Raw genomic sequence first — 27,806 nt, 5'->3', positions numbered from 1 at the left:
AGTGGTGGTGGTGGGGAGGAGGGGGGGGGGGGGTTGCTTTGGGGCTCCACAAGACCAATAAATCCGCCCCTGTCTTTTTCAATTTAGTAATTTCTCCCGTAATTTCTCAGTGTAGACTGACTGGTCTTCAACCAGCTTCTGCTATGCATCGAGCCCATCACGTCGCGAGTGCGTGTTTCAGTCCTCGTTCGCAGACCACCTCCTCTTTCACAGCCAGAGAGAAACCTGAGGGAACCAACCAGCCAAGGCGTACGTCACTCACAGATTTCTCCTCCTTTAGCCCCTTAAAGTCCGATATTTATCTTCTAAACGTTAGACTGATTGTTTTTGTTGTTGTTGTTGTTGTTTTTTTGCACCATTGTCATCAACAGATCTCATCATCATCATGAGGAAGATCACCGGCAAACACTTGTTGTGCTTCTTCCTGCTTGCCTTGCCGATGTCCTGGGCAGAGGACACCAAGAAGGATGTGCGGAAAAGGGAGAATGTGACAGGTAAGGATCGATGAGCACAAACCTGATTTGATGTAGTTTTTATTTATTTATGATTATTATTATTAAAAAGAGTCGTGAGGCTGGAGCCTCACCGACAATACCGCTGCTTACAGTGCTGGATAGATAATGACACAGAGTGATGAGGGTCTGTGGGTCTGTGTGTCTGAGGACTGAGCACTAAGTATAAACAGATGCGTTATTCTAAGCAGACTAAAAAAATCATTAAAAACCCCCCAATAATTAAATAAATAATTACATAACTAAATCCATCTGAGAGGAGGGATCTCCTTTACGACCCGAAAATAGTAAAACTTAACGAACTCCCAGTCCAGGCAGCACACACGCTAAAGCTTTGATAACAGCAGGATTTATTTCAGCATTGTTAATGCATAGCATTGGTTTACAATCGTTATGGGGGGAGGGGGGGTATATGTCACATATTTGTCACATTTTGTAAATTTATCATTGTGTTTTCAAATTTAAAAAAGCAACCAAATTAAAATGAAGATGGAATGATCTGAGATGAATTCTGAGCTTTGGGCATTAAATGACAAACAATGTCCACCAGGTTTGTCTAAGTCTGGCTTCTGTCTGTAGAGACAAGCTCACCTGTAATATAGTCAAAAAATAGTTTTTTTCACCATTTTCAATATAACTTGAGAATATAAACAATAATTGTATTTTGCTCTTCAAGAAGCTGCCGTTGCTTTCTTCATTGTAATGCAACAACAAAGTGATCTCAAGTGTTTTAAATGTCTGCGGATTATTATTGGAGAAGCATCCCTGCAGTGGTCCACGTAGTGTAGTAGTAGTATATTATGTTTATTAGGTGAGCTGATCATGTGAAAAAACATTATCCAGTCATGCTGGTGGAGAACTGTTGAAGTTTCACGGGGCGGATTAATAAAACGAACTAAATAAAACCATAACAGTTGTGACACAGTGAGGTCAGAGCCTCAGACACCTCTACACTGTTAGAAAAAACATCTTAAAAAAACAGTAATATTCCGGCAGCTGGGGCGCCAAAATAATACCGTAAAATATCAGAAAATAACTTACTCATAAAAATACGGTTATTTCCAGTAATGAAAATACAATTTGTTGCCCTAATTTTACATGGGATTTTGCCTTTTTCAAGTGCTTTTAAACATTAAATTAGGAACAATTTAATGTGATTAAACAATGAAATTACCTATAAACAAGGTCAATGAATGCGGCGATATAAATCATAATACTTAAATGTACAGAAATATACAGTTAACAGTTGGTTTAAATAATAATGGATTGCATTCATATAGGGCTCTTTGAGACCCTCAAAGCGCCTTACAGTTCCACTCTGGCTATCACCAGTAGGTGGCAGGTGAGGTGTCTTGCCCAAGGACACAACGACCGAGAGCGTCCGAGCCGGGGCTCGAACCTGCAACCTTCTGATTACAAGGCGAACTGCCAACTCTTGAGCGATCGCCCTAAATGACAACAATGATAATAATTATTTGATTTAAAAAACGTTTATAAGAATCATTTTATATATTTTTCCATAGCATTACATACATTTGAATTTAACAGTTCAATCTTTCAAATAACGGACAGATATTTGTGAAATCATGATACATTTGTGAATGTATTTTAACAATATTTAAAAAACAAGAAAATTATGTTTTATTAGATTACAGTGATTTTACGTTAATTTACATTTGAAATGTGAAATCACAGTCTATTTATGTGAATTTAATGATATTCTAGAAGAACAATACAAAACTGTAAAATACACAGTAAAATACTTTTATATTAAGATTTTGTTTTACAGTGTACAATGCCTTTAAGAGCCCGTTTGCTCTGGTGATGTGAAAGGAGTAGAACACCCTTCACATTTTTTCTTAGAACAAAACAATTCTGATGCTTTTCAGGGGAAAACCAGATGCCAAACACCAGAGACACATTTAAATCATAGCTATTTATTTCTTTTTAAAGACAGTATTTCTTCCCTCTGATGTTCCAGCATGATAAGAGTTTGCAGCTGGAACACTGGAAAATGGGCTGAATATTTACACATATAAAATGATGATTAATGGTTCCAATAATCATTTGCAACAGTAGATGGTTTAACGCTAACCCTTTTCCTTGAGAAACAGCTCTGGAGTGTCAGTGTATGCTGGTAGCATGTAATGAGTTCAACCACAGTGTTTGTGTGCATTGTGCACTGTGGTCTCATAGTCTAGGGGTTAACGCATTTCCCTATTTTGATTCTGCAGAATCAAAATAGGGAAATGCGTTAACATGCATATGCATCACCTCGCATGTGAGATGATGCATATGGTAAATGGCCTGTATTTATATAGCGCTTTTACTAGTCCCTAAGGACCCCAAAGCGCTTTACATATCCAGTCATCCACCCATTCACACACTGGTGATGGCAAGCTACATTGTAGCCACAGCCACCCTGGGGTGCACTGACAGAGGCGAGGCTGCCGGACACTGGCGCCACCGGGCCCTCTGACCACCACCAGTAGACAACGGGTGAGGTGTCTTGCCCAAGGACACAACGACCAAGACTGTCCAAGCCGGGGCTCGAACCGGCAACCTTCTGATTACAAGGTGAACTCCCAACTCTTGAGCCACGATCGCCCCATCATATGCAGCCTTTTCAGCTTGTCTACTCCTTGTGTTCTCAAGCCCAGATGAATGACTATGTGAGGAAGGTCTGGTGTGAAGTCTCTGCCAAATCAAGTGTTAAAAAATTGTATTTCCATTTGGAGCAGCTGAAAGTTTCCTGTTTGCATGTACTGTTAATAGAAAAATGCATATTTAGGGCCCCTAACCTCAAAATGATTGTGATACAATTGAAAGTATTTACAGCTTGATTTAGAATTCTTGCTTTTAAACAGCAATATGACAGATGCTACACCAACACAGCATCACCTTTTGACATACAGTCTAAACCACAGTTACAAATGTGATCACTCAGTGTGTGGATATCTTATAATCAAGTGGGGAAAACACTTGGCTTTAGCAGCCAATTGCTCTATTAACATTTAAAAGAGGCTGGAAAAGTGAGCTAAATATGATTGAGCTACACGGAAAACCAACCATCTGATTTTCATGAGAAAGCAGGAGTGAGGGAAACATTTCAAATGTAAGCACAGAGAGGACATGGGAGATGAGAGTTCATCATATTTTCCTGCAGAAGATTGATGGGGGACAAGACAATTTCAGATAGCGTAGTAAAATAAAGATAAGATCAGGGTGCACACGAGAATCTCGGGAACAGCAGGAGGCACAAGAAAGGGCGTTTTCCACAAATGTGGCTGATATAGTCTAAACATCTGGTCAAAAAAAGAGAATCGCCCCAAGGTGTTGCGCTGCACCTTTTCTTACCATCCAGCACAACACCTTGGGGCGATTTTTATTTTTGAGCAGATGTTTAGACTATATCTGTGTTGTGCTGGATGGTAAGAAAAGGTGCTGCAGCTATCAGTCACGGGGCAGAAGGAAAGAAGTCATAGCCAAAAGAGAGGCTTTTTGATTTGTTGAACTTCTGCAGCATCTGGTATGGGAGGGTGAGTGTGTTGCTGGTGCCAGTATGTGAAGTGAGTGGTTTGAAAACGTTGTTTCGATTATGATCAAAAGAATGTCCAGGCTGGCCGAGAGTCAAATAATTCTGATTTCCAGTGGAACGTTGGCTACCTTCTCTGCCATTTCTGTCTGTGAAAAAACCCCCCAAAACAAAACACCTCAGTGTCTTGGAGTCTTGGATGCGTATCACATACCAACACGCTTTAAAGCAAACATCTCTTTGTCAGTGTGCCCCAGGGCAGCTGTGGCTACAATGTAGCTTGCCATTGCCAGTGTGTGAATGTGTGTGTGAATGACTGAATGTAGTGTAAAGCGCTTTGGGGTCCTTAGGGACTGAGTAAAGCGCTATACAAATGCAGGCCATTTTATGTCCATTTGTAGGCTTGGCATGGCAAAATAATTTGGAGGAAGAAAAGAAACCTGCTGTGCTGTTTTGACTGGACTTCTTACAAGTATAAAGCAAAATAAATGATTTAGCTCTAAATGTGTAAAAATGTTCTCTTGCTTCACAGCCAAGAAGAAAAAATCAGTCACGATTGACAGAAACTCCCCTGCTGAGGAAAAGGAGTTGTAGATGTTCAGCTGATTGGTCATAAATCTTTCCTCCTACTAGACTATAGATGATCCAGAAAGAAAAGACGATGGAGATCTCAAAGACAACAAATGAGCAGACTTTGAGAAAACCTTTTTAGTATTTACTTAATGATGCATATAAAAAAACATTAGCAAAAATAACCTTTTTTTTCCTTGCATCCATGCAAGCACAGACTATAATACAATTGAATAAAATGTATTATTGTTTTTAAAGCCCTCCACAAATATGATGCCCACATTTTCTAGTCAGTAAAGCTGGGTTTTCTTTGGCTTGTTTTGAGGAAAAATATGCATATTGTATAAATGTCCTGCTCTGGACCCCAGTTACTGTAAAACAAGCCCGTGCTCCAAGTTCTCCGACTTTGTCAGCTTTAACCCCTCCCCCTCCTGTGTGGCTTCAACTCTGCTCTCGCTGTTGGTTAACCATGGCTGGTGCCCAGACACTCCCTCCAACAGGAGATCCTGGTTTCCTTATTTCATAATCTAAGGGCCGATTCTTGTAGTATTTAGTATTAGTCTTAAAATATTTACTATTGTACATATTTACAATTTTTAATCATGTATTGTGCACAAGGGGCTGCATTGTTGAAACACTGAATTGATCTTTTGACTCTGCTTTTATTTCCATTCCCAGTTTGGAGCCAAGCGAAGAATAGGCGGCTGTTTGCAAGGCAAAAGATTTCTCCACCACGCCAAAGTGTCACTCCCGTAAGTTTTTACTGTCGACTCTATTTGTCATAAACTCCCTGATTTAGTAGTAACACTAAAATTGCTCCTTTTAAAAGTATTCAGAGGTAGTTGCTGACATGTTTCAGTGACACGCCCTTAGTCTTTGTAAAGATGTTCCTGAAAATGCCTTTTTTGGTTTGTTAGGCAATTTTTTTTAATGTGAGGCGAATTTATAATCCTGTTTATTGGATTTGAAAATTTGCTGCTTGCTTTCCATTGGCAGGAAAACGCCAGACAGCAGTGAACACATGTGACATGCAGCAAAATGTGGTGACAGCAACACAACCCAGTTTTCCACAAGGATCAAATTTCCCACCAATGAAAACGTAGCACATCACAATAATTTAACAGTGATGATAGAAATTCAGTGTGACCTTAATCCTGCCCTCAGTGTCGTGAACTCACTTGTTGTAGTTTTTTATATTGCTAAGACATATTTCTTGAAACCATTTTGTTAAAACAATACAAACGAATCAATCTTCAAGCTATCTCTTGAAAACTCCATGCAGAAAACCTCCAGTGAAACCGAACAATTATCTATGCAAAGTTTGAAATGTGCTCAGATCAGTGTTTTCACATCAGCCTAACAATCAAGGAGCTCTTTAACTTTTAGCTGTTTTAGCTCTTGAGACTGTGTTTTAGCATGAAAGTTAGCTCACGGGTGAGATAGAGACTGACACCAACAATTGATGGCAACAAGAAAGGCAGAGGAGGAAGTGTCTGTGTAAGAGGATGATGAGAGAAAGATCAGGAAACTCAGATGAAATTTACCAGCTGTTTAAATACTTTTGTGTTCGTGGAGTTCCAAACCAGATGAAAAAGAAACGGAGAACCAAATGACTTGCATGTGTCACATTTACGTTCATTAACAAAAAAGTTTTGATTCATTCATAATAAATTCCTGTGTTGAGCTTATCCCGGCTGTCAACGAGTCACTTGAAGTTTAAGTCCTGCTTTCATCGTCTGTTTTGAAATTTTTGTAGATTAATTAGACAACCACAAAAAAGTGGACATTGTTTTTTGGAGCTACCCGTTAGGAATACCACGCTGTTGATGTAGCGTAACGAGGGCTCAGAAGTCTTATTTCTACTTGGTTGAAATGAACTGGAAAAGAATGTGTGGTTTTTATGGACGGATAAAACTGGGTTTTACGGGTGGGGTTAGAGGCTGGAGAAAAGGGTGGACAGTTAAACAGCTTTGCTCTGGCAATTGTGGAAAGTGCATCAACCTACGTTAGTTGTTTTTTTTTTACAACTGCTTTTTGTCTTATAAGACTCGGATTGAGTCACATGACTTTCACAGTTTTTTGTGCCACATAATTATAAATCAGGTATCTAAACGACCCAGTATTAAGAAAACTGTAGAAAGAGGACACTTATGAATGAATTACAGCATGAGAAATAATTTGTAGAGGATGGCACAGTGGTCATCTGCAGTGACTGACTGAGGGTGAAGGGATGGAGACAGGGCAAATGACCCACTGTGGACAAGAGCCAGAGATTAATAATAACAAATCATTAAATGCAGACTGGTGTATAAACACATAGTGAGTGAAACAAGGTGAATCAAGAAGAAGCGCACAGTGCATCATGGAGCCTGCAGCAGTCTAGACCTTTTGTAGCATAACTAAGTGAGGATTTAGGGTGACCTGATCCAGCCATAACTATAAGCTTTATCAAAAAGGAAAGCGCTTACTCTAATCTTCAAAGTAGAGACAGTGTCTGTCTCCACAAACTGGGAGCTGGTTCATAGAAGAGGAGTCTTGAAGATGAAGGCTCACCCTCCCTTACTTTTAAATATCCTAGGAACCATCAGTAAAGCAACAGTAAACATACTGTCAGCACGGCAAACCGTGTGGGAATTATTAAAGGACCCAAGATGCAGGCACTACTGATGTGTGGGCTTTTATTGAGGAGGATGACATACAACAAAAGGCGAGGGTGGCGAGAACAGAACTGACAAAGCCTAAACTGGGAAAACTAAGAATATAACAAACCTGAAACCTAGAGACAAAAACAGACCCGCAGGGAGACACAGACAAACCAGCAACAGGCAGGAGAACACACAGGGCTTAAATACTCACAGGAGTAATCATGGGATGGGACACAGGAGGGGAACACACCTGGGAGAAATCAGGGCTGACGAGACACAGACGTCAGGCTGAGAACACTCACATGAGACACCGACCTTCAGAATAAAACAGGAAACTCACAGACACAGAGAACCGGACAAGACACTGAACTTAACAGACAGATTCACGAGCAGACACTGTGACACCATGGACAGACAGAGGGAACACAGAGAAGTGGGAGCAGGCAGGCAGGCACAGAACAGAAACCTAACAAATGGCAAACTTTAACAAAAGACATAATCAGAATAAACAAGAACATAGAATATTATAAGGAAACACAAAACACTGAGTCGTCAGACTCAGAACCATGAGCTAGACCCAGCAGTCTTAGCTAATTATAGGCCAATCTCCAACCTTCCTTTCATATCAAAAATCCTTGAAAGAGTAGTTGTCAAACAGATAACTGATCATCTGCATCTTTGAAGAGTTTCAGTCAGGTTTTAGAGCTCATCACAGCACAGAAACAGCTTCAGTGAAGGTTACAAATGATCTTCTTATGGCCTCTGACAGTGGACTCATCTCTGTGCTTGCCCTGCTAGACCTCAGTGCAGCGTTCGATACTGTTGACCATAATATCCTATTAGAGCGATTTGAACATGCTGTAGGTATTACAGGTACTGCACCGCAGTGGTTTGTATCATATCTATCTAATAGACTCCAATTTGTTCATGTACGGTAAATGGAGAGTCCTCTTCACACACTGAGGTTAATTATGGAGTTCCACAGGGTTCAGTGCTAGGACCAATTCTGTTTGCACTATACATGCTTCTCTTAGGCAGCATCATTAGAAGACATAGCATACATTTTCACTGCTATGCAGATGACACCCAGCTCTATCTGTCCATGAAGCCAGATAACACACACCAATCAGTTAAACTGCAGGAATGTCTTAAAGACATAAAGACCTGGATGGCCGCTAACTTTCTGCTTCTGAATTCAGATAAAACTGAGGTTATTGTACTCGGCCCTGAAAATCTTAGAAATATGGTATCCAACCAGATTCTTACTCTGGGTGGCATTACCTTGGCCTCCAGTAACGCTGTGAGGAACCTTGGAGTCATTTTTGACCAGGACATGTCCTTCAATGCACATATTAAACAAATATGTAAGACTGCTTTCTTCCATTTGTGCAACATCTCTAAGGTTAGAAATATCCAGTCTCAGAGTGACGCTGAAAAACTAGTTCATGCATTTATTACTTCCAGCCTGGACGACTGTAATTCATTATTATCAGGATGTCCTAAAAACTCACTGAAAATTCTTCAGCTAATCCAAAATGCTGCAGCAAGAGTGCTGACAGGGACTAGAAAGAGAGAGCAGATTTCTCCTGTTTTGGCTTCCCTTCATTGGCTTCCTGTTAAATCCAGAATTGAATTCAAAATCCTGCTCCTCACATACAGGGTCTTAAATAATCAGGCCCCATCTTATCATAAGGACCTTGTAGTACCATATCACCCTATTAGAGCACTTCGCTCTCGCTCTGCAGGCGTACTTGTTGTTCCTAGAGTATTTAAAAGTAGAATGGGAGGCAGAGCCTTCAGTTTTCAGGCCCCTCTTCTGTGGAACTAGCTTCCAGTTTGGATTCAGGAGACAGACACTATCTCTACTTTTAAGATTAGGCTTAAAACTTTCCTTTTTGCTAAAGCATATAGTTAGGGCTGGACCAGGTGACCCTGAATCCTCCCTTAGTTATGCTGCAAGAGACGTAGGCTGCCGGGGGATTCCCATGATGCATTGAGTTTTTCCTTTCCAGTCACCTTTCTCTTTTTTTTTTTTTTTTTTCTGGAAGTGACATCAGAAACAGCAGCATGTGACATCACGTGATGGCGGAGCTTCAGTTCATCCTTTATCCAGTCACCTTTCTCACTCACTATGTGTTAACAGACCTCTCTGCGTTGAATTATATCTGTCATTAATCTCTGTCTCTCTTCCACAGCATGTCTTTTATCCTGACTTCCTTCTCTCACCCCAACCGGTCGCAGCAGATGGCCCCTACCTGAGCCTGGTTCTGCCGGAGGTTTCTTCCTGTTAAAAGGGAGTTTTTCCTTCCCACTGTCGCCAAAGTGCTTTCTCATAGGGGGTCATATGATTGTTGGGTTTTTCTCTGTATCTATGAAGCGCCTTGAGGTGACTTTTGTTGTGATTTGGCGCTATATAAATAAAATTGAATTGAATTGAATTGAATTGACACATACAGTACTATGAGGTCTTTAGGATAAGATGAGGTCTGATTATTTAAGACCTTGTATGTGAGAAGATCACAGAAGAAAAGCAACTATGCAAGAAATACGCTCGATCTTTCTAGTCCATGGGTGTCAAACTTAAGGGCCTAAATTCAGGAAAGAATAAATGTGTAATTAAATGTTATCATATTGTTAGAAAGGTGAATTTCCATCTTAAGTGGTCTGGCCCACTTTAGATCAAGTGCACTGTATGTGTTGTCCTATGATGTAGGATGAATTTGACTCCCTCTTATAGTCCCTGTCAGAACTCTCGCAACAAAACGTGTTTCAGTGAGTGAGATTTTTCTTAAAAGAGTAAACAGGACTTGTGCCTAAATTTAAAAAATAACAACAAAACAAACTGTTGAAGCTTTTGCCAAAAGGCTGATTTAAAAAAAATCGTTTAGTAATAACAGTGAAGTTAATGGCTGTAAAACCGAAACAACACTAAAACGCTTTGTAGAGCTGCCATGAGTCGGGGGGTCAAATAGTTCACATGTATTTAAAAGACTTTTCCACTTCTTCCACTGACTCGTGCTTTTTCCACATATTCTGTCTCTGTTGGAATTGCTTTAGAAGCACAAGTCGAACCTCGTAACTCCGGCGCGTCGCTGCGGACGCTTGATGGAAAGCTGCTCCCCTCACCTGCTGTGCTGCGACCCCTGCGCCTCCTGCCGCTGTCGACTCTTCAACACCATCTGTCACTGCTGGAGGATGAACCCCCTCTGCTTAAAGAGGACCTAGATGCAGCACGCAAACACATCACAACGCCTGAACATATATTGTGGTTGACAAAAGAGCACGGAAAGATTCACATGTGCTCTGTGGGTTTGTCTGCACAAATGCAGTTAAGCGATTAAACTTCAAAATAAAATCGAAGCATTTTGAAAAATGCTTCTGATATTATGTGAGGCATTTGTTTGTATTTGTTTGTATTTATTCAAGAGTTCTTCTGTCTTCAGCGGCAAAAAAATACTCACAGAAATCTTTGCACAGTGTTAAAATATCTTAAAACATTATATGTATGCATAAAAAGAGATGGGTGACGTGCTTTTTCATGTATGTAGACAATCTGATATTAACTGTGTGTTGCATTATGGGTATTTCCCACATTTTTGCTGCTTTTGAATATCCTGCTGCTGGGGATACCTGCAAGTAAATTTACTTTGGAACATAAATGTGTTGTTGCTTTTAGACTTAATGAGGACCAAATGGCATTTACTTATGTACCCCACGCCTTGAAAATCAGATATATATGTTTGGACTTGCCTGCCTCTTGTGGATTAAGGAGTTTATATTTTTGCTATTGAATAAACACACTGTAAGCCTACATTCTCCTTGCATTGCTCCATGTGGAACCTATTAAGATGCTAAAAATCATTTTTAATGATTTGCTACTTTAATGTTGATTTTAGAGTAAATGCGGTACACAGGATTAAAAACAAGAGAGCAAAGAATACGTTACTGCAGGCCAGACAGAGGGAACACAGAGACGTGGGAGCAGGCAGGCACAGAACAGAAACCTAACAAATGGCAAACCTTAACAAAAGACATAATCAGAATAAACAAGAACATAGAATATTAGGAAAAACAAAACAGTGAGTCGTCAGACTCAGGACCATGACACATGCAGTACTATGAGGTGTTTAGGATAAGATGAGGTCTGATTATTTAAGACCTTGTATGTGAGAAGATTTACCATTAAAGTCACAGAAGAAAAGCAACTATGCAAGAAATACGCTCGATCTTTCTAGTCCATGGGTGTCAAACTTAACCCTGGAGAACCTATAGGGTTAAATTTGACCCCATGGGTTCTCCAGGGTTAAGGGCCTAAATTCAGGAAAAAATGAATGTGTAATTAAATGTTATCATATTGTTAGAAAAGTGAATTTCCATCTTAAGTGGTCTGGCCCACTTTAGATCAAGTGCACTGTATGTGTTGTCCTATGATGTAGGATGAATTTGACTCCCTCTTATAGTCCCTGTCAGAACTCTCGTAACAAAACGTGTTTCAGTGAGTGAGATTTTTCTTAAAAGAGTAAACAGGACTTGTGCCTAAATTTAAAAAATAACAACAAAACAAACTGTTGAAGCTTTTGCCAAAAGGCTGATTTAAAAAAAATCGTTTAGTAATAACAGTGAAGTTAATGGCTGTAAAACCGAAACAACACTAAAACGCTTTGTAGAGCTGCCATGAGTCGGGGGGTCAAATAGTTCACATGTATTTAAAAGACTTTTCCACTTCTTCCACTGACTCGTGCTTTTTCCACATATTCTGTCTCTGTTGGAATTGCTTTAGAAGCACAAGTCGAACCTCGTAACTCCGGCGCGTCGCTGCGGACGCTTGATGGAAAGCTGCTCCCCTCACCTGCTGTGCTGCGACCCCTGCGCCTCCTGCCGCTGTCGACTCTTCAACACCATCTGTCACTGCTGGAGGATGAACCCCCTCTGCTTAAAGAGGACCTAGATGCAGCACGCACATGCATGCACATGCACGCAAACACATCACAACGCCTGAACATATATTGTGGTTGACAAAAGAGCACGGAAAGATTCACATGTGCTCTGTGGGTTTGTCTGCACAAATGCAGTTAAGAGATTAAACTTCAAAATAAAATCGAAGCATTTTGAAAAATAAGATAAGATAAGATAAGATAAGATAAAACTTTATTAATCCCTCGGGTGGGTTCCTCTGGGAAATTCGATTTCCAAAAAAGCACAGCACTGACAGAAGTTACAGAGTTATACACACACACATATATAAATACAGAGACAATATAAATAAAATATACGAAGGGGATAAATAGAATAAATAGGAATAAAAATAAAAATACAAGTGAATTGCACATTTCAAGTATTGAGTCTATTGCACCGTTGACTATTTACAAAAGTATTGCACAAGGTATTGTACAGTGAGGTGAAGAGGCACTACAGCTTAGTTGTTCCCCCCTCCTTTGTCCTCCTGTTTCCCCTCCCTCTCCCCTCCAGAGAGGAGTTAAACAGTCTGATGGCGTGTGGGACAAAGGAGTTTTTAAGTCTGTTAGTTCTTGTCTTTGGGAGAAGCAACCTGTCACTGAACAGACTCTTCTGATTGTTTATGGCCGTGTGCAGAGGATGCCTGGCATTGTCCATAATGTCCAGCAGTTTCTTTAATGTCCTTTTCTCTGCCACTGGCACCAGAGTGTCCAGCTTCATGCCGACCACAGAGCTAGCCCTCCTGATCAGTTTCTCCAGCCTGGATGAGTCCTTCTTTGCTGTGCTGCTCCCCCAGCACACCACAGCATAGAAAAGTACTCCAGCAACCACCGACTGGTAAAACATCCTCAGGAGCTTCCTGCAGATGTTAAAAGACCTCAGCCTCCTGAGGAAGTACAGTCGGCTTTGGGCTTTTTTATACAGGTGCTCTGTGTTGCATGACCAGTCCAGTTTATTGTCCACCCACAGCCCGAGGTACTTGTACTTGTTGACCACCTCCACCTCCTCCCCCTCTATCTGAACCGGCAGTGGACCTGCTCTAGACCTCCCGAAATCCACAACCAGTTCCTTAGTCTTTGAGGTGTTGAGTTGCAGGTGGTTTGTGTGACTCCATGCGACAAAGTTCCTCACCAGACTTCTGTACTCCTCTTCTTGATCATCCCACATACACCCCATGATGGCCGTGTCGTCTGCAAACTTCTGAATGTGGCATAATTCAGAGTTGTAGCAGAAGTCAGAGGAGAAGAGAAGAGGGGACAGCACAGTTCCCTGTGGTGCTCCTGTGCTGCTGACCACTGTGTCAGACGTGATGTCCTTCAGCCTGACGTACTGTGGTCTGTCGGTGAGGTAGTCGGAGATCCAAGCCACCAGGCAGGGGTCCACCTCCATCCTGTTCAGTTTTTCCTGAAGCATACAGGGCCGGATGGTATTAAAGGCACTGGAAAAGTCAAGAAACAGGATCCTGACCGTGCCTTTTCCCCCATCCAGGTGTGAGTGGGCTCTGTGTAGGAGGTACAGGATGGCATCCTCCACTCCGACACCCGCCTTGTATGCAAACTGTAGTGGGTCCTGGGCATGTTGTACCTGTGGTCGGAGGAGGTTGAGGAAGAGCCGCTCTAGAGTCTTCATAAGATGTGACGTCAGTGCCACCGGTCGGAAGTCATTCAGCTCATTGGGCCGGTTCTTTTTGGGGACCGGGACGATGCAGGATGTCTTCCATAGGGCGGGCACTCTCCCCAGTCGCAGACTGAGGTTGAAGACTCGTTGTAGCGGCTCCCCAAGTTCAGCAGCACACGCCTTTAGCATCCTAGGACACACCTTGTCTGGGCCTGCTGCCTTTCTGGGGCGAAGCTTCCTCAGTTGTCTCCTGACCTGATCCACTGTGACATGTTTGGGAAGAGGGGAGGGGGGGAGATGTCTTGCTGCTGAGAGAGGGATTGGAGGAGGGGGGTGTCATGGTGTCAGGAAGGGGGGGAAGCGAGGGAGGTAGGAGAGTGGGGATTGGACTCTGTAGTGAAGGTGAGGGTGAGGGTGGGGGGGTTGTGGGCTGGTCAAACCTGTTGAAGAAGTTGTTGAGTTCGTTTGCCTTCTCCACAGTCCCCCCCACTGTGCTTTTCTTGGTGTTGTGGCCTGTGATGGTTTTCACACCATTCCAGACCTCCCTCATATTGTTCCTCTCCAACTTCTGCTCCACCTTCCTCCTGTAGGTGTCCTTTGCTTCCCTCAGGCAGCGTTTCACCTCCCGCTGTGCTGCCTTCATCTCCTCCTTCACTTTGCTCCTGAAAGCCTTCTTCTTCATGTTGAGGACAGCTTTGACTTCCTGTGTTACCCACGGTTTGTTATTAGGATAACACCGTACCGTCTTAGCAGTGGCGACCGTGTCCACACAAAAGTTGAGGTAGTCTGTAAGACAGTGTGTCGCCCCCTCTATGTCCTCACCATGTGGGCTCAGGAGCACATCCCAGTCTGTGGTGTCATAACAGTCCCTCAGAGCATCCTCCTTTTCTGGGGTCCATCTCCGGATGGAGCGCGTTGTGACCGGCTGCCTTTGGACGAGGGGTGTGTATTGTGGCTGTAGGTAAACCAGGTTGTGGTCTGACTTCCCTAGTGGGGGGAGGGGGGTGGCTCTGTATGCATCTCTCACATTAGCATACAGTAGGTCAATTGTCCTGTTGCTTCTTGTGGGACAATTCACAAACTGGTGAAAAGCAGCCAGAGTAGAGTCCAGTGTGGCATGGTTAAAGTCTCCAGATATAATAATGAAAGCCTCGGGGTTTTGTGTCTGAAGTCTTGCTGTGACTGTGTGTATTTTCTCACAGGCAGCTGTTGCGTCGGTCCTCGGAGGGATGTAAACACACACACAGATCACATGACTGAACTCCCGAGGTAGATAATATGGCCGCAAGCTAACAGCTAGCAGCTCCAGGTCCGGACGGCATACCGAAACTTTAACGGAGACGTGTCCAGGGTTACAGTATCTGTTGTTAACGTAGACAATGAGTCCCCCACCTCTGCTTTTTCCGCTGGCCTGCGTGTCCCTATCGGCTCTCACGGGTGTGAAACCGCATAGGTCTACGTTAGCCTGCGGCGTTAGCTCGGTTAGCCACGTCTCTGTGAAGATAAACAAGCTGCACTCACGGTATAGTCTGTGGTATATGCTTCTGATATTATGTGAGGCATTTGTTTGTATTTGTTTGTATTTATTCAAGAGTTCTTCTGTCTTCAGCGGCAAAAAGTATGAAAAAAAATACTCACAGAGATCTTTGCACAGTGTTAAAATATCTTAAAACATTATATGTATGCATAAAAAGAGATGGGTGACGTGCTTTTTCATGTATGTAGACAATCTGATATTAACTGTGTGTTGCATTATGGGTATTTCCCACATTTTTGCTGCTTTTGAATATCTTGCTGCTGGGGATACCTGCAAGTAAATTTACTTTGGAACATAAATGTGTTGTTGCTTTTAGACTTAATGAGGACCAAATGGCATTTACTTATGTACCCCACGCCTTGAAAATCAGATATATATGTTTGGACTTGCCTGCCTCTTGTGGATTAAGGAGTTTATATTTTTGCTATTGAATAAACACACTGTAAGCCTACATTCTCCTTGCATTGCTCCATGTGGAACCTATTAAGATGCTAAAAAACATTTTTAATGATTTGCTACTTTAATGTTGATTTTAGAGTAAATGCGGTACACAGGATTAAAAACAAGAGAGTAAAGAATACGTTACTGCAGGCCGACCTGTCTCTCGTAGTTAAACAGTGACTTAACCAGCATTTTGAGGTTTTCCAGGACAATTATGTGAATAGCAGAAAGATAATAAATATTAGACCTTCTTTTGGAGGCTCAGCTCAGTATCCCGAGGAGATGCACAGAGACTTCTGTGTAAATTCCAAAGGAAAGTGGTTATAAATCCTATCCAGGAAATGTGTGGTCCACATAATATATTATCTTGTCTGGGACACTGTCTGCTTCTGCTTTGAAAAATGGCAAATGGGCAAACTGAACGCCATTTGTCAGTAGTAGTTATGTTATGAATGATTATCCCTTTCATGGAGATCCTTATATGTCCATTATGTCCATGAGCATGAAGGAGTTTAAGACAGGAAAGAGCCAGTGTTACAGAAAAAGGCCTTACAGTTAGCCCTAACCCTAACAACAGAAGACAGAAGAAGATCTTTTATAGCTCCAAAAGTTCCCACATAGCAAGCAGGTCTGGCCCGGATCCAGTATCAAGCCGGCACTGCTGGCTGACTTCTGGCATGATAAATGGCAAAATGGTAAATGACCTGTATTTGTATAGCGCTTTATTTAGTCCCTAAGGATCCCAAAGCGCTTTACACTACATTCAGTCATTCACCCATTCACACACACATTCACACACTGGATGACATACAAATAAGACGTATGTCATCCAGATATGGGCCAGGCCTGGCACAGATGCCACTGTTTATGTGATGGCACGCCGTATCTGGCTCGATTGTGGTTTGGTTTATGTGGCCCAGGCTCATAGAAAACAGGTCTGGCCGGGATCCGGCATCAAGCTGGCACTTCTGACTGACTGGTGTCATGGCAGAGTGTATGTCAACCAGATGTGGGCCAGGTCTGGCAATGATGGCAGTATTTATGTTCCTATTTTCCTATTTTAGTTAGAAGGCCAAATGCCATGTTGCAATACTATACTGCTATGGTAGCCAACGTTTCAAATGCAGGTTTGACAGGTTTGCGAGTGTTCACTTTATCCAAAACCTAGTGAGGGTTTACTCACCTTTACCAGTGGGTGGCTGTAGCTCAGGAGGTAGAGCAGGTCACCTACTAATCAGCAGGTTAGTGGTTTGATCCCTGGCTTCTCCAGTCTGCGTGTCAAGAGTGTGAATGTAGTTAGGAAACACTCAGTTTAGAGAAAGTGGGTGAATGTGGCATGTTGTATAGAAACTTGAGTAATCCGGGAGAGCAGAAAAGCATAATATCAGAATCAGTCCATTCACTGACTTAACAGAATTACGTCATGTTACTTTTGCACTAGTATTTTCTGGCACATGTTAATATTACCTGGCTTGATTAAGGTACACATTAGGCTGACATCTTGGGCCAGAACTGAAACTGTTCTGGGCCACCAGTGTGTCTGCAACTGGCCTTGTGCTGGCCCATGTGTGGGTCACCTCTGGCAAACCAGATCTGGGCCACCAAAGAGCCGTCATTCTTTGCGGTATGTGGGCCATGTGTAAGCACTCTGTGTGGGCCAGATCTGGGCCATACCAATTTTGCTATGTGGGCTTCTGGTGAAAAGAAAATTCCAGGTTTTTATTACAAACTGAGATAGACATGGTCAAAAGGATCTGCTGAGTTTTAAACTGAGTATCAGGATGGGAAAGAAACATAATTTAAGATGTGGCAAGGTTGCTGGTGCCAGACAGGCAGGTCTGAGTATTTCAGAAACTATTTCAGAAACTATTTCAGAAACGATCTACTGAGATTATTCTGTATAACCATCTCTAGTTTACATAGAAGAAAAAGGATTAAGGAAGGTTAAAAAAGATTAAAGAAGAAATGGTCAGACGAGAAAAACGGGACTTCTCTGAGTTGACAGGAAGGCAAAAGCAATAAGCTTCGTTGAATCAATGTATGCAAAAGAGCGTCTTCTACAGCAGCAGAAGACCACATCAGGAGAAATACTTAGCCTGATGAATCTCGATTTTCTGCTGCAACATTCAGATAGCAGAGTCAGAATCTGGCATAAACAACATGAAAGGACAGCTCCACCCTCTCTTGAATCAGTTGTTCAGGCTGCTAGTGGTGGAGGATATATTGTTGATGCATGTTGAATCCGTGATCATCGCTTACACCCATCTTCTGATGATGGCTTCCAATAATATAACGCACCATCTCACAAAGCTGAGATCATCTCAAACTGACAATGGGCTCATTCACTAATAAGTGTTTACACATAAAATCACTGTTAGAGTCATGAAATGTGCACAAAGGTCAATTCTGTTGGATATGTTAGTGAATGAAACACATTTAAAATCCACAGGCTCATGCTCACTGCCTGCCGTCTGCATAATATCTGCATGCTACACACCAACATTTCTCTGTGTGTAAAAAGCAGTGAGTTTTTACAGCTTACAGAAGCCAAAGATTTCAGGAAATCCTGTTTGAGCTCTTTAAAACATTTTTATATGATTTCAATCACGTTACATTTGCTGCCATCAGCAAAAATGATCTATGAAAACAATGCAGATGTCATCACTAGTAGTCATTAGTCTAGTGTGTATTTTGAACTATTTAGAACAGAAGAGCAGTGAAGCGGACTTTTTAATCCGTGCTTGTTTAGCTTTTTGTTTTGTTTTTTACTTTTTTCACCCGTGCTGTGTGAACAGAGCAAAACAAACAAACAAAAGAAAAACATCAGGGTCTTTATTTCATTTCATTTTTGAAATTCCTGCTACACAGTGGTTCAAACAGAGTGGGTGAATACACACGAGTCAGAATGAATGTGCTAAAAGCAGGAGCTGAGACAGCAAACACTTTTAGGCCATGGAATTTCTTGCTGTCAAAGAGGAAGGAAAAATAACAGCATGAACGTTAGTCAGAGAGGGAATTATGCAGAAGCTGATATATATAAAGAAAAGCTAAAATCACGCTGTGACTGCGGCAGTTCTACTCAATAACTCATTTGGCATTATGGCAACATGCGAGGAGCTCAGCTTTAACGTGGATCACGGCTACCTGGAGGGTTTGGTTCGAGGAATGAAAGCTGGGATTCTGTGTCAGACTGATTATCATAATCTGGCCCAGTGTGACACACTAGAGGGTAAGCCTTTTGTATCACCCATGTAATGTGTCATAATATGCAAATGTGCAATACCTGCAGTCTAAAAAATATTATGCACATGTGAGGGGGTGTTGGAAGCAATCTATCTATCTATCTATCTATCTATCTATCTATCTATCTATCTATCTATCTATCTATCTATCTATCTATCTATCTATCTATCTATCTATCTATCTGTGATCAGTACCTTGTTTAACCTTTTCCTGCCTCTTTGGAAATGGCAAACTAACAAGCAGTGGAGTATAAAACATTTGATTTGCCATGTCCTCTGCTCAGATATGAAGCTACACCTTCAGAGCACAGACTACGGTAAACTGCTGTCCTTGTCTGAGGGCGATTTGACTGTGTCGCTGCTGGACAGCAAGCTGAGGGAGAATCTGGTGACTGAATTCAGCTGCCTGCGCTCTAATGCCCTGCCACCCCTGTCTACCTTCCTTGACTATATAAGGTGCGCCTAGTCACTGCATGTGCTTTATTTATAGCTTGTGTCACAGGATAAGCAGACGCACTTGAACAGCATCCTGCAGGTTGGCTGCTGCTGAGATTTTCAGCTAAAGAGGACAGTGTTTACGCAGACAGTGGAGACCTTGTGGCAAACGTGGCGAGGTCATCTTTATGTGATGAAAACCTTCCTTCTGCAACACTCTTTGTGGTTTATAAAAATGGGATGAGCAGGAAACATTTTACAGGGTAAAAGGGATATTCAATTCATGTGGTCTCTGTGTTGCCATAGTTACAGCTACATGATCGACAATGTGGTGATGCTGATCACGGGGGCCCTGAAGAACAAAGATGTGTCAGAGCTGCTCCCACGGTGTCACCCACTGGGAGCGTTTGACCAAATGGCAGCCGTGGGTATTGCCCGCACTCCAGCTGAACTGTACTCAGCCATCCTGGTGGACACACCACTAGGTAATCTCTGTTTTTTGTTTTTTAAAATTTCTAATGGCGGCAAAGATGTATATTATTAATATTTAATTATCTTTTAGCTCTAATACACTTGTGAAAGACCATCATTGACTTAAATATCAATGAGTCACTAAAAACACTTTAGTTTAAACACTTTGCACTGATGCATGCAAAAAGAAAACAGGTCCTGCTCACTCATCCTGCTTCATTAACCACAGCTTACTGGAAGTGGTTTGCACACACAAGCTATTAATTTAGTCATTAGAGCATTATGAACCTTTCTGAGTACAGATACAATATTAAATGCCTCACATGACCTCATCAGACTGGATCTTTTTATCAGTTTATTACAGTGATATAACGTTTATTTCTAATGCATAGCATTATGTGGAGCTCTGTCAACACTGAAATGTGTTATATTGTTATTACTCAAAGTATTAAAGTGCTATTCCAAAAACCAAATAACACCAAAAGGAAACAATAATGTTGTTATATTAGTTGTAGTAGAAGTATTAGGAGTAGTGGTGGGAGTGACAGTAGTTTCATATAATCTTAATGCAACAAAAGCAGTGATGAATATGTGTTTTGGATTCAACTTGTTCAGGCTGTGCCCACTTCATAGTTCGATGACTCCCCAAATTAGAATTGGTTTTAACTTTTTTGTGTCCTTTTAGAGGTTCTCAAAGTGAGAAATCAAGATTTTTACTTATAAAAATGTAAAACTAAAAAGTCATTTCTTTCTTTAGGTGTTTTAGAAAATACAACTGTGGCATCTTTTTGGTAAATTTTTGTAGCCTAACGTTTTAGGTGTCAAATGTCAAAGCCAGATTAGCACTAGTCATTAAAAGGCAATGCACGTTTCTGTTTTCTTTTATTTTTTCCTCCTTGGCTGTTAAATCCTCCTAATGTGTTCATAATACCTTCCAAGCAAGTTTGTGGACTGTTAGTTAGCAACAAGCCTAATAAGCTACTTCTTCTTATTTTAGACTTCTCTGGCTCTCTGTTCCCTCAGCACAGCTAAAAATTAGTCAGTGCTAAAAATTTCAGAGTCATAGTTTACCAAAGCTAAGCATGAAGTAATGGGTGTGAGCAGGGATATAGTAAACACAGTTGTGACCATATGTTATTATTCTTCATGTCAGGAGTGGGCTTCCATTTTTAAGGTCTACTTTATAAAAATATTTACAACATACTGAGGGTTACTGTGTTGTTTTATTCTCACCACAGGTCAGTTTTTCCAGGATGCCGTATCTGAGTGCAGCCTGGATGAGATGGAGGCTGAGATCCTGAGAAACAAACTGTATAAGGTGAGCAGAGCATAGCATAATATGGCATGACTAACCTATCTCAGCTTTGACACCTGTGTTATAGTATTTGTGGACATGCTATAAATATGCAATAAATTCTTTACTGTAGTTTATACTACTGTGATAAACATGCTTAACAGCTGCACTTAAGTTTTACTGCCGTGTCTGAACGCGATCTGTTTTTCATGAAATTTGTGCTGATCTCGGTGCCTTTTGTTCTACCGCACAGGCATATTTGCAGTCTTTCCACTCTTTCTGCAAGAGCGTGGGCGGTGCCACAAAGGACGTAATGTGCCCTGTCCTGGAGGTACTCTGGCTTTCTATGATGCATGAGTTTGTTTAACTGAAGTCTTACAAACTACTTGAGATTTGTTTTGCTGTAAATGCCGTGCGCTTTTATGCGTGCTGCAGTTTGAAGCGGACCGGCGGGCCTTCATCATCACCGTGAACTCCTTTGGGACGGATCTCAGCAGTGCAGACAGGAGTGCGCTGTATCCATCCTGTGGCAAACTTTACCCTGGAGGACTGAAACTCCTGGCCCAGGCAGAGGACCATGAGCAGGTCAAGGCTGTGGCTGACTGCTACCCAGTGAGTTTGACCTCATGTCCTTTAAGATGCTGCACGGTTGTTATTGCACATTGAGTCAGACATGTGGTCAGTGTAAACTCAAATTTCCCTGCAGGACTATAAAATGGTTTTTGATGACCCTGAGCCTGGATCAGATTTTAAGACTCTTGAGGACCGATTCTTCGAACAAGAGGTAATAACAGCTTTGTTTTGAACTGTCACGGATTTCTTTCCCACTTTTCAACCTTTTATATAACATTTGAACCAAGCTGACCATTCAGACTTTCAAATATGAAAATCTGACATACAGTCACCAGCCACTTTATTAGGTACACCCCACCTAGTTGGAGCTCCTTTTGTCTTCAGAGCTACTTGAATTTTTAGTAGCACAGATTCAGATTCACAGATGTGCTCTCCTAGAAGATGCTCTTCTGCACACCTTGGTTGTAACTTGGTTATCAGACTGTTGCATTCCTAGTTTAAAGCAGCCTGGCCATTGTCCCATGACTTCTAGCTTCTATGAGAACTGCAGCTCACTGGATATTTTCATGTTTTAGGCCTCTGTAAACCCCAGAGATGACTCTATCATGTTTAAAATCACGTTAATCACCTGCTGAAAGTATATATATTTGTAAGAAAGTACAGGTGATTAATTTAAATTTAGTATTAGTATGTACTTTTCTTGTTAGGCTGCCCTGACTGTAGATTCTTGCAGCTTACACATCTATCATTTTTCCAGGTGAAGCTGAACATACTTTCTTTCCTGCAGCAGTTCCACTTTGGAGTATTTTACTCTTACATCAAACTTAAGGAGCAGGAGAGTCGGAACATTGTGTGGATTGCCGAATGTGTCACACAAAGACAGAAGTCAAAGATACACAACTACATACCCATCTTCCAAAAGACCAGTTAACTAAGAAACAAGGATGTTTTACTACGTTTTAGTACGGATTAGTAAATGTGGTGGACCAAAGTGAGTCTTCAGCATCTTCACTGTTTGCACTACAAACCTCAGCCTTGGTGTTACACTGTTATAGCACATCTGTTCCTCATGTGTATTGAGTTTCAAGACCTGATCGCTTACGCCTCAAATTGTTTGAAAGAAATTACTCTTTTTAATTCCAGACTTTGTGTTAATAATTGTCCTGGTCACAAAACAAAGTCTGAAAGGAATGATATTCAATAAAAAGCTGGTTTCAGCCGCTCCCTCCTCACAATGCACTGACACAAATCTTTAAAAAAAATGTTTTTATTACTTGCTACAGTGAATGTGTTTACATTCACATTAATGGGATAATCAACGCACGTCTAAACAGGACAAAAGCGTCACAGGAGGTACAAGAATGTGTGACTACACAGTGGAGTACAACATAAAAGTACGAAGGCAATATGGCACAAACAGTGGTATAAAGAGTAAAGCTGTCCGTTATAGCAGCTCACAGAGGTCAGAAACTGGCCATTTTTGCTCTTCATTAGCTTGTCCTTCCTTTACACTTTCACTAAAACAGAAACAAACACACACACACACACACACACACACACACACACACACACACACACACACACACACACACACACAAAACAAGTTAAAACTACATGCAAAATATACATTTTGCATGTCTGAATTAAAAAAACTTGCCACAAATACACATTAATACAAGAATAATCATGCATGTCTTATTCAGTGGCCTAACTCACTGCAGTGAACGGGGACCTCCATGGGTATGTAGTTCTGCTGGCAGAGGTGAGCGAAAGCAAATGCTAATCTGCAGGGTGCTCTCGATGAGCTGAGTTTACACACAGACATGAACTGACTGGGATCCACCTGACAACACAAACGCAGGTTTGTGAAAAAATCACATGTGATCAACCAAAAAGAGAAAAAAAAGGAAAAAAGATGGAGATGGGGAAAACAGAAAGGTTTTCATATTTATCTGTTTAAACTTCCCTCCACGACGAGCTTTCCAAACATAAATGGGATATTAATAAAAAATGTTCTGGTGAAGAAACCACCAGGACATGCCTGCTGTGTGGGTTTTTTTGTTACTCACCACCCTGAAACAAGAGCTGAGGGGAGAATCGGGAGAAGAGAACAAAGCGTCACAGCTCGCTGGACTGACGGCTGCTGTCGCAGAAGGTTTGATGCATGTAGGTTTCATCTAAAGTCACAAACAAGCGGGCAAAGCTAAGGAGAACCTCGAGGCTGACAAAAACTCTGCAAACATTTGTAGACACAAGATTTCACAATTTCATTGAAACTCGATTTCAGGAAATATTGGGATGTTGTCTGAAATACAAATTAAAGCAGAACGCAGTGATTTGAAAATGATTTAACCACCGAGAACCAAAACCACAAATCAAATGTTGATGCTGTTCATTCTGTATTTGATCCCAGCAAAATGTTCCCCCCAAAATATTTATGCGGGAGTATGTTTCCCATTATCGTGTATCATTTTTAATACTTTCCAAATGTTTGGTAGATGAAATTAATGGCTCTCGCTTGGAACGCAAACTGTTTTCATAATTCCTGTTTGCATACAAAAGTTCAAAGTAAACTTGATTGTCATCTCTGCTATATACAGTTCAGTATATAGAGACAGGAGACGACGAGGCTCGAGTTCCATACAGTGCAAAAGAACAACAATAAATCCGGGACCGTGTCATGTGAATGACAATAAAGCTCCTTGAATCCTTGAAATATAGGAAGAGTAAGAATAAGAAGAATAAATATATATACACTTTGAGACTGAGGTAAGGGAGTAAATATACACTTTGAGGTAAAACTTACAATTGATATTTAAAGTGACTTTGAAGTCATTGTAAGACGTAAACCCTCTTTCAGTTCTGAAGGTTCGATTCCAAGCAGGTCCTACAATACAATCAGGTGAATACAACCTCAAATGAGCAACAATAAATGACTTATTACTAGGGCTGGACCATATGATACCGTTCACGTAATACCGGTATAATGTTGGGCAGCAAAATTAAATATCGCGATAGAATACGGGTAAAACGCGCATGCGCAGTGCCTTTGTTTTCATAGACACATGGCGGAAAAAGCGTGGCGGCGACGGAGAATGAGAAAGGCGAAAGCGGATCGTTGAATGAAACGGATGAACCAGAACTGGTTTGTATAAATGCTGCAACTTCAGTGGTGTGGAACTGGTTTAGCTTTCGTCCGTCAGATACACAACAAAGCACTATTTTTGGTAGAGCATGCTAGCAGGCCGTCGTTATTACCGTGTTTTTTGGAAATACTGCACACTTAAAATCAATCCTTTGATTTTTCTGAAAATCGACAGTGCCCCTTATAATCCTGTGTGCCTTATGTTTGAATTCTGGTTGTGTTTACTGAGCTCGAAACGATGTTATGTGGTACACGGCGCTCAAAAAATCTGTCAAATGTTTTAGTACGACTTTGCTAAGCTACGAAGCCGCACCGCTTGATGGATTGTCGGAGCATTACGGCTATCGTAGGCAGGAGCCTCGCGGAGTGATACGTACTGTGCTTCAACATAATATTACCGTGTTGTGTGTGTATAACCTCTTTTTAAGTTTTGTGGATATTATACATGGTTATGCTGAGGACATGTCGGACAATTTCCACTGGAAATGCCTTTTGGTTAAACTGTCAGCAAGGAATTTGCATTTACACTGTTAAATTTTTATATAACTTTAATGCAGATAAAAAACAGCTGCTTGTTTAAGTGAAAATACATTGATGTTTTTTTTGCACTAATAAAGTTGTGGAGTCGTAAAGTATTTTGTCTAGTGTCAATTATATCGTCAGTTATATCTTATCGTACATTTTCAAATGTATATCGTGATAAATATTTTGGTCATATTGCCCTGCTCTACTTATTACAGCATGTCATTATTTATTCAACGCAAATAATCTAACATGCAAAAACGCTGCGCATAAAGTCTAACGACACCCTCACTGCTTCCAAAGGAATTAAGAGACTAATTAGCAGATCAAATGCATGAGATTAACTGATCATTAGTGAGTGTGAGCATCTCTATGAAAGCAGATTTTTGGCAGTTTGCTGCTCTGGAGAATTCAGCTGTGTGTTACCACAAAGTGCTCAGAGAAACTGCTAAAAACCCAAGAGCTACATCTCAGACTCCTGGCACGTAAGATCTTAACGTTCGAGACAGTACATTTATAAAATGATTGAATAAGTGTGGCTTATTTGGAAGGACTGCCAGGAGAAAGCCTCTTCCCTCAAAAAACTGTCACGATCTGTGGGAGGCAGGTCACGTTTTCTAGACGATCCAAATGCAGACGCTTGGACTAATCCTAACAAAAGCGAGCCGTTTATTAAGGCTGATCAAAACTTTGCAAAAATACAAAATAAAAGGGAAAAAGTGGACAAAGACTTTCACTAACAGAAAACTAAATGGGGAAAAACTGGTAACAAGGAACATGAGCAAGACACATGGAAGAAGAACGGGCGTTCCGGCACAGGACAGCGGGACAATATGTACACAAGAGGGTGGTGAGAGGAAGTGAAGGCACGGGAAAGGCAGCAGAAACAAATTAGACAAAAAAATCGGAATTGAGCATTAAGACCTGCAGTGTGAACGTAGCCCAAGTCACTGAGTCGACCATGAACTCCTCCGTATACCAAAGTTTTCTACTCAAATATGAGATCATCGGTCTGACAGCTAAAGTCTGGCATCAACTGGGTCATGGAACAGCTGATGGAACGACTGAAAAACACATCATTTGACGTGTTGCCATGGCGCACTCAAAGTCCAGATCTCAATCTGACAGAAATGATGTGGCGGGCCCTTCAGAGAGCCGTGCATAAGCAAACGCCCAATGAGCTGAAGCAATGTTGTAAAGACAACAGGGCCAAAATTCCTCCGCAGTGAAGTGAGAGTTGTTGTTCATCTGAAGTCACATTTAATAATTTTAAGACTTGCTGAGGACCAAATCATTTTTATGTAAAACCTTAGAGCTGAAAGAGGATTTTATTTATTTATTTTTATATCTTTCATCACTAACAGGGTGATGACATCAACAGATGACCGAGGAACACATTCCACTTCATGCAATTCCAAACTTATGCTATAATGGATGCTGGAGTTGAAGTGTGTACCACTAACAAGCCTTTCTTTGTCCCTTTCTATTTGCCCCCTGCCAAAAAATTGATTTTTATCAGTCATACAAGCAAACAGCTTTCCACTGATCTTAGTACATAAATTGACCCAAGCCCAGAATATTGCTATGCCCAGTGAAGTTTCTGCATCTTGTTTCTGTCTGCTTTTTCTTTCAATGTCAGAGCTTTAACATGTGCTACGGAGTGGTTTATATTTTTTAATGAATTCACTTGAGGGCCTGAAGACCATAACCGTTCATGATTATTTTAATCCTGAGAACATTCCTCGATTACTCAGTCTTTACCCAGTCCTTTTTCACTTTAAAACCTTTTTGTTGTATTTTCGATCAAATGTAGAGTTTAAGTAGAGTTTAAATGATTTACAAATCCTTGAAATCTAGGCTTTATTTCATATTGCACATCTTTTTGAGAACTGGACCATGTGTTGATTAATCTCACTGATCCTACCTGCCAGGTGTAGAGAAAATCCTCCAAGTTTTTAGCCTGAGATCCGTCAAACATAGGAAAATCATTTCCTGCGTCGTTATCGTTGGTCCCAAACAGACCGGTGGAGACACCTGTGCAGGCGAGAACGGTGTATATGTGTGAGAATATGAAGACAGATATTTATAACGGGCCATGCTGAATCTTTCCCACCATGTAACCATCCATCCAGAGTGAAGCTGCACAATTCAAGCGACAGGTCACATGACACAAACATCCCACGCTGACTGGACACCTGCACCACGTTTGATGCTTTCCTGACTGTCACTCCATCATCAGTGAGAAACGTGTGACTGACGGCGCCGCTGCAGTCGGTCCTCACCTGTGACACAAGCATTTACTCGTCTTATT

The 27,806-nt window shown here is 41.4% G+C and overlaps 3 protein-coding genes across 6 annotated transcripts in view; 2 read left to right on the top strand and 1 right to left on the bottom strand.

Moving 5' to 3' along the window:
- The first annotated feature begins 126 nt into the window (after nucleotides 1-126).
- asip2b (agouti signaling protein, nonagouti homolog (mouse) 2b) lies at nucleotides 127-11,073 on the top strand. Of its 2 annotated transcripts, none has more exons than XM_076876569.1 (4): nucleotides 127-249; nucleotides 372-494; nucleotides 5,296-5,369; nucleotides 10,320-11,073. In XM_076876569.1, exons 1-4 carry the CDS (start codon nucleotides 144-146, stop codon nucleotides 10,485-10,487), a joined length of 471 nt encoding a protein of 156 aa, XP_076732684.1. In that variant the 5' UTR covers nucleotides 127-143; the 3' UTR covers nucleotides 10,488-11,073. The 2 variants fall into 2 exon arrangements, with proteins under 2 accessions (XP_076732684.1, XP_076732685.1); XM_076876570.1 differs by having other exon boundaries at nucleotides 9,458-10,456.
- Nucleotides 11,074-15,264: 4,191 nt separating this feature from the next.
- On the top strand, nucleotides 15,265-27,717 carry LOC101478842 (V-type proton ATPase subunit d 1). Of its 3 annotated transcripts, none has more exons than XM_076877147.1 (8): nucleotides 15,265-19,042; nucleotides 19,340-19,511; nucleotides 19,797-19,975; nucleotides 21,200-21,279; nucleotides 21,509-21,586; nucleotides 21,691-21,867; nucleotides 21,962-22,039; nucleotides 27,628-27,717. In XM_076877147.1, exons 1-8 carry the CDS (start codon nucleotides 18,913-18,915, stop codon nucleotides 27,661-27,663), a joined length of 930 nt encoding a protein of 309 aa, XP_076733262.1. In that variant the 5' UTR covers nucleotides 15,265-18,912; the 3' UTR covers nucleotides 27,664-27,717. The 3 variants fall into 3 exon arrangements, with proteins under 3 accessions (XP_076733262.1, XP_004570559.2, XP_004570560.2); XM_004570502.5 differs by lacking the exon at nucleotides 27,628-27,717 and adding an exon at nucleotides 22,586-25,608; XM_004570503.5 differs by lacking the exon at nucleotides 27,628-27,717 and adding an exon at nucleotides 22,616-23,431.
- LOC101474939 (uncharacterized) overlaps nucleotides 23,205-27,806 on the bottom strand; it is a 42,287-nt gene continuing 37,685 nt past the window's right edge. Inside the window, exons 70-74 of the mRNA XM_076877146.1 lie at nucleotides 27,609-27,777; nucleotides 27,420-27,529; nucleotides 23,898-24,005; nucleotides 23,545-23,671; nucleotides 23,205-23,345 (exon numbers count right to left, since the gene is read on the bottom strand). Of these exons, the coding sequence (XP_076733261.1) occupies nucleotides 23,335-23,345; nucleotides 23,545-23,671; nucleotides 23,898-24,005; nucleotides 27,420-27,529; nucleotides 27,609-27,777 (525 nt within the window). The 3' untranslated portion in view covers nucleotides 23,205-23,334. The remainder of the gene's footprint in view (nucleotides 23,346-23,544; nucleotides 23,672-23,897; nucleotides 24,006-27,419; nucleotides 27,530-27,608; nucleotides 27,778-27,806) is intronic.

The sequence above is a fragment of the Maylandia zebra genome, linkage group LG18 (genome assembly GCF_041146795.1).
Source record: "Maylandia zebra isolate NMK-2024a linkage group LG18, Mzebra_GT3a, whole genome shotgun sequence".
NCBI classification, from domain to species: domain Eukaryota; kingdom Metazoa; phylum Chordata; class Actinopteri; order Cichliformes; family Cichlidae; genus Maylandia; species Maylandia zebra.
Note: the sequence above shows the minus strand (reverse complement) of the source record. Positions and strands in the feature narration are given on the sequence as shown.

Bases quoted from the DNA above. Each gene is read 5' to 3' on its own strand.
- LOC101478842 (XM_004570502.5), top strand. From the start codon at position 18,913: ATGGCAACATGCGAGGAGCTCAGCTTTAACGTGGATCACGGCTACCTG. The intron at 19,976-21,199 runs GTAATCTCTGTT...TTCTCACCACAG, and splicing joins CCTGGTGGACACACCACTAG to GTCAGTTTTTCCAGGATGCC. The intron at 21,280-21,508 runs GTGAGCAGAGCA...TCTACCGCACAG, and splicing joins TGAGAAACAAACTGTATAAG to GCATATTTGCAGTCTTTCCA.
- asip2b (XM_076876569.1), top strand. From the start codon at position 144: ATGCATCGAGCCCATCACGTCGCGAGTGCGTGTTTCAGTCCTCGTTCG. The intron at 250-371 runs GTACGTCACTCA...TGTCATCAACAG, and splicing joins GGGAACCAACCAGCCAAGGC to ATCTCATCATCATCATGAGG. The intron at 495-5,295 runs GTAAGGATCGAT...TTCCATTCCCAG, and splicing joins GAAAAGGGAGAATGTGACAG to TTTGGAGCCAAGCGAAGAAT.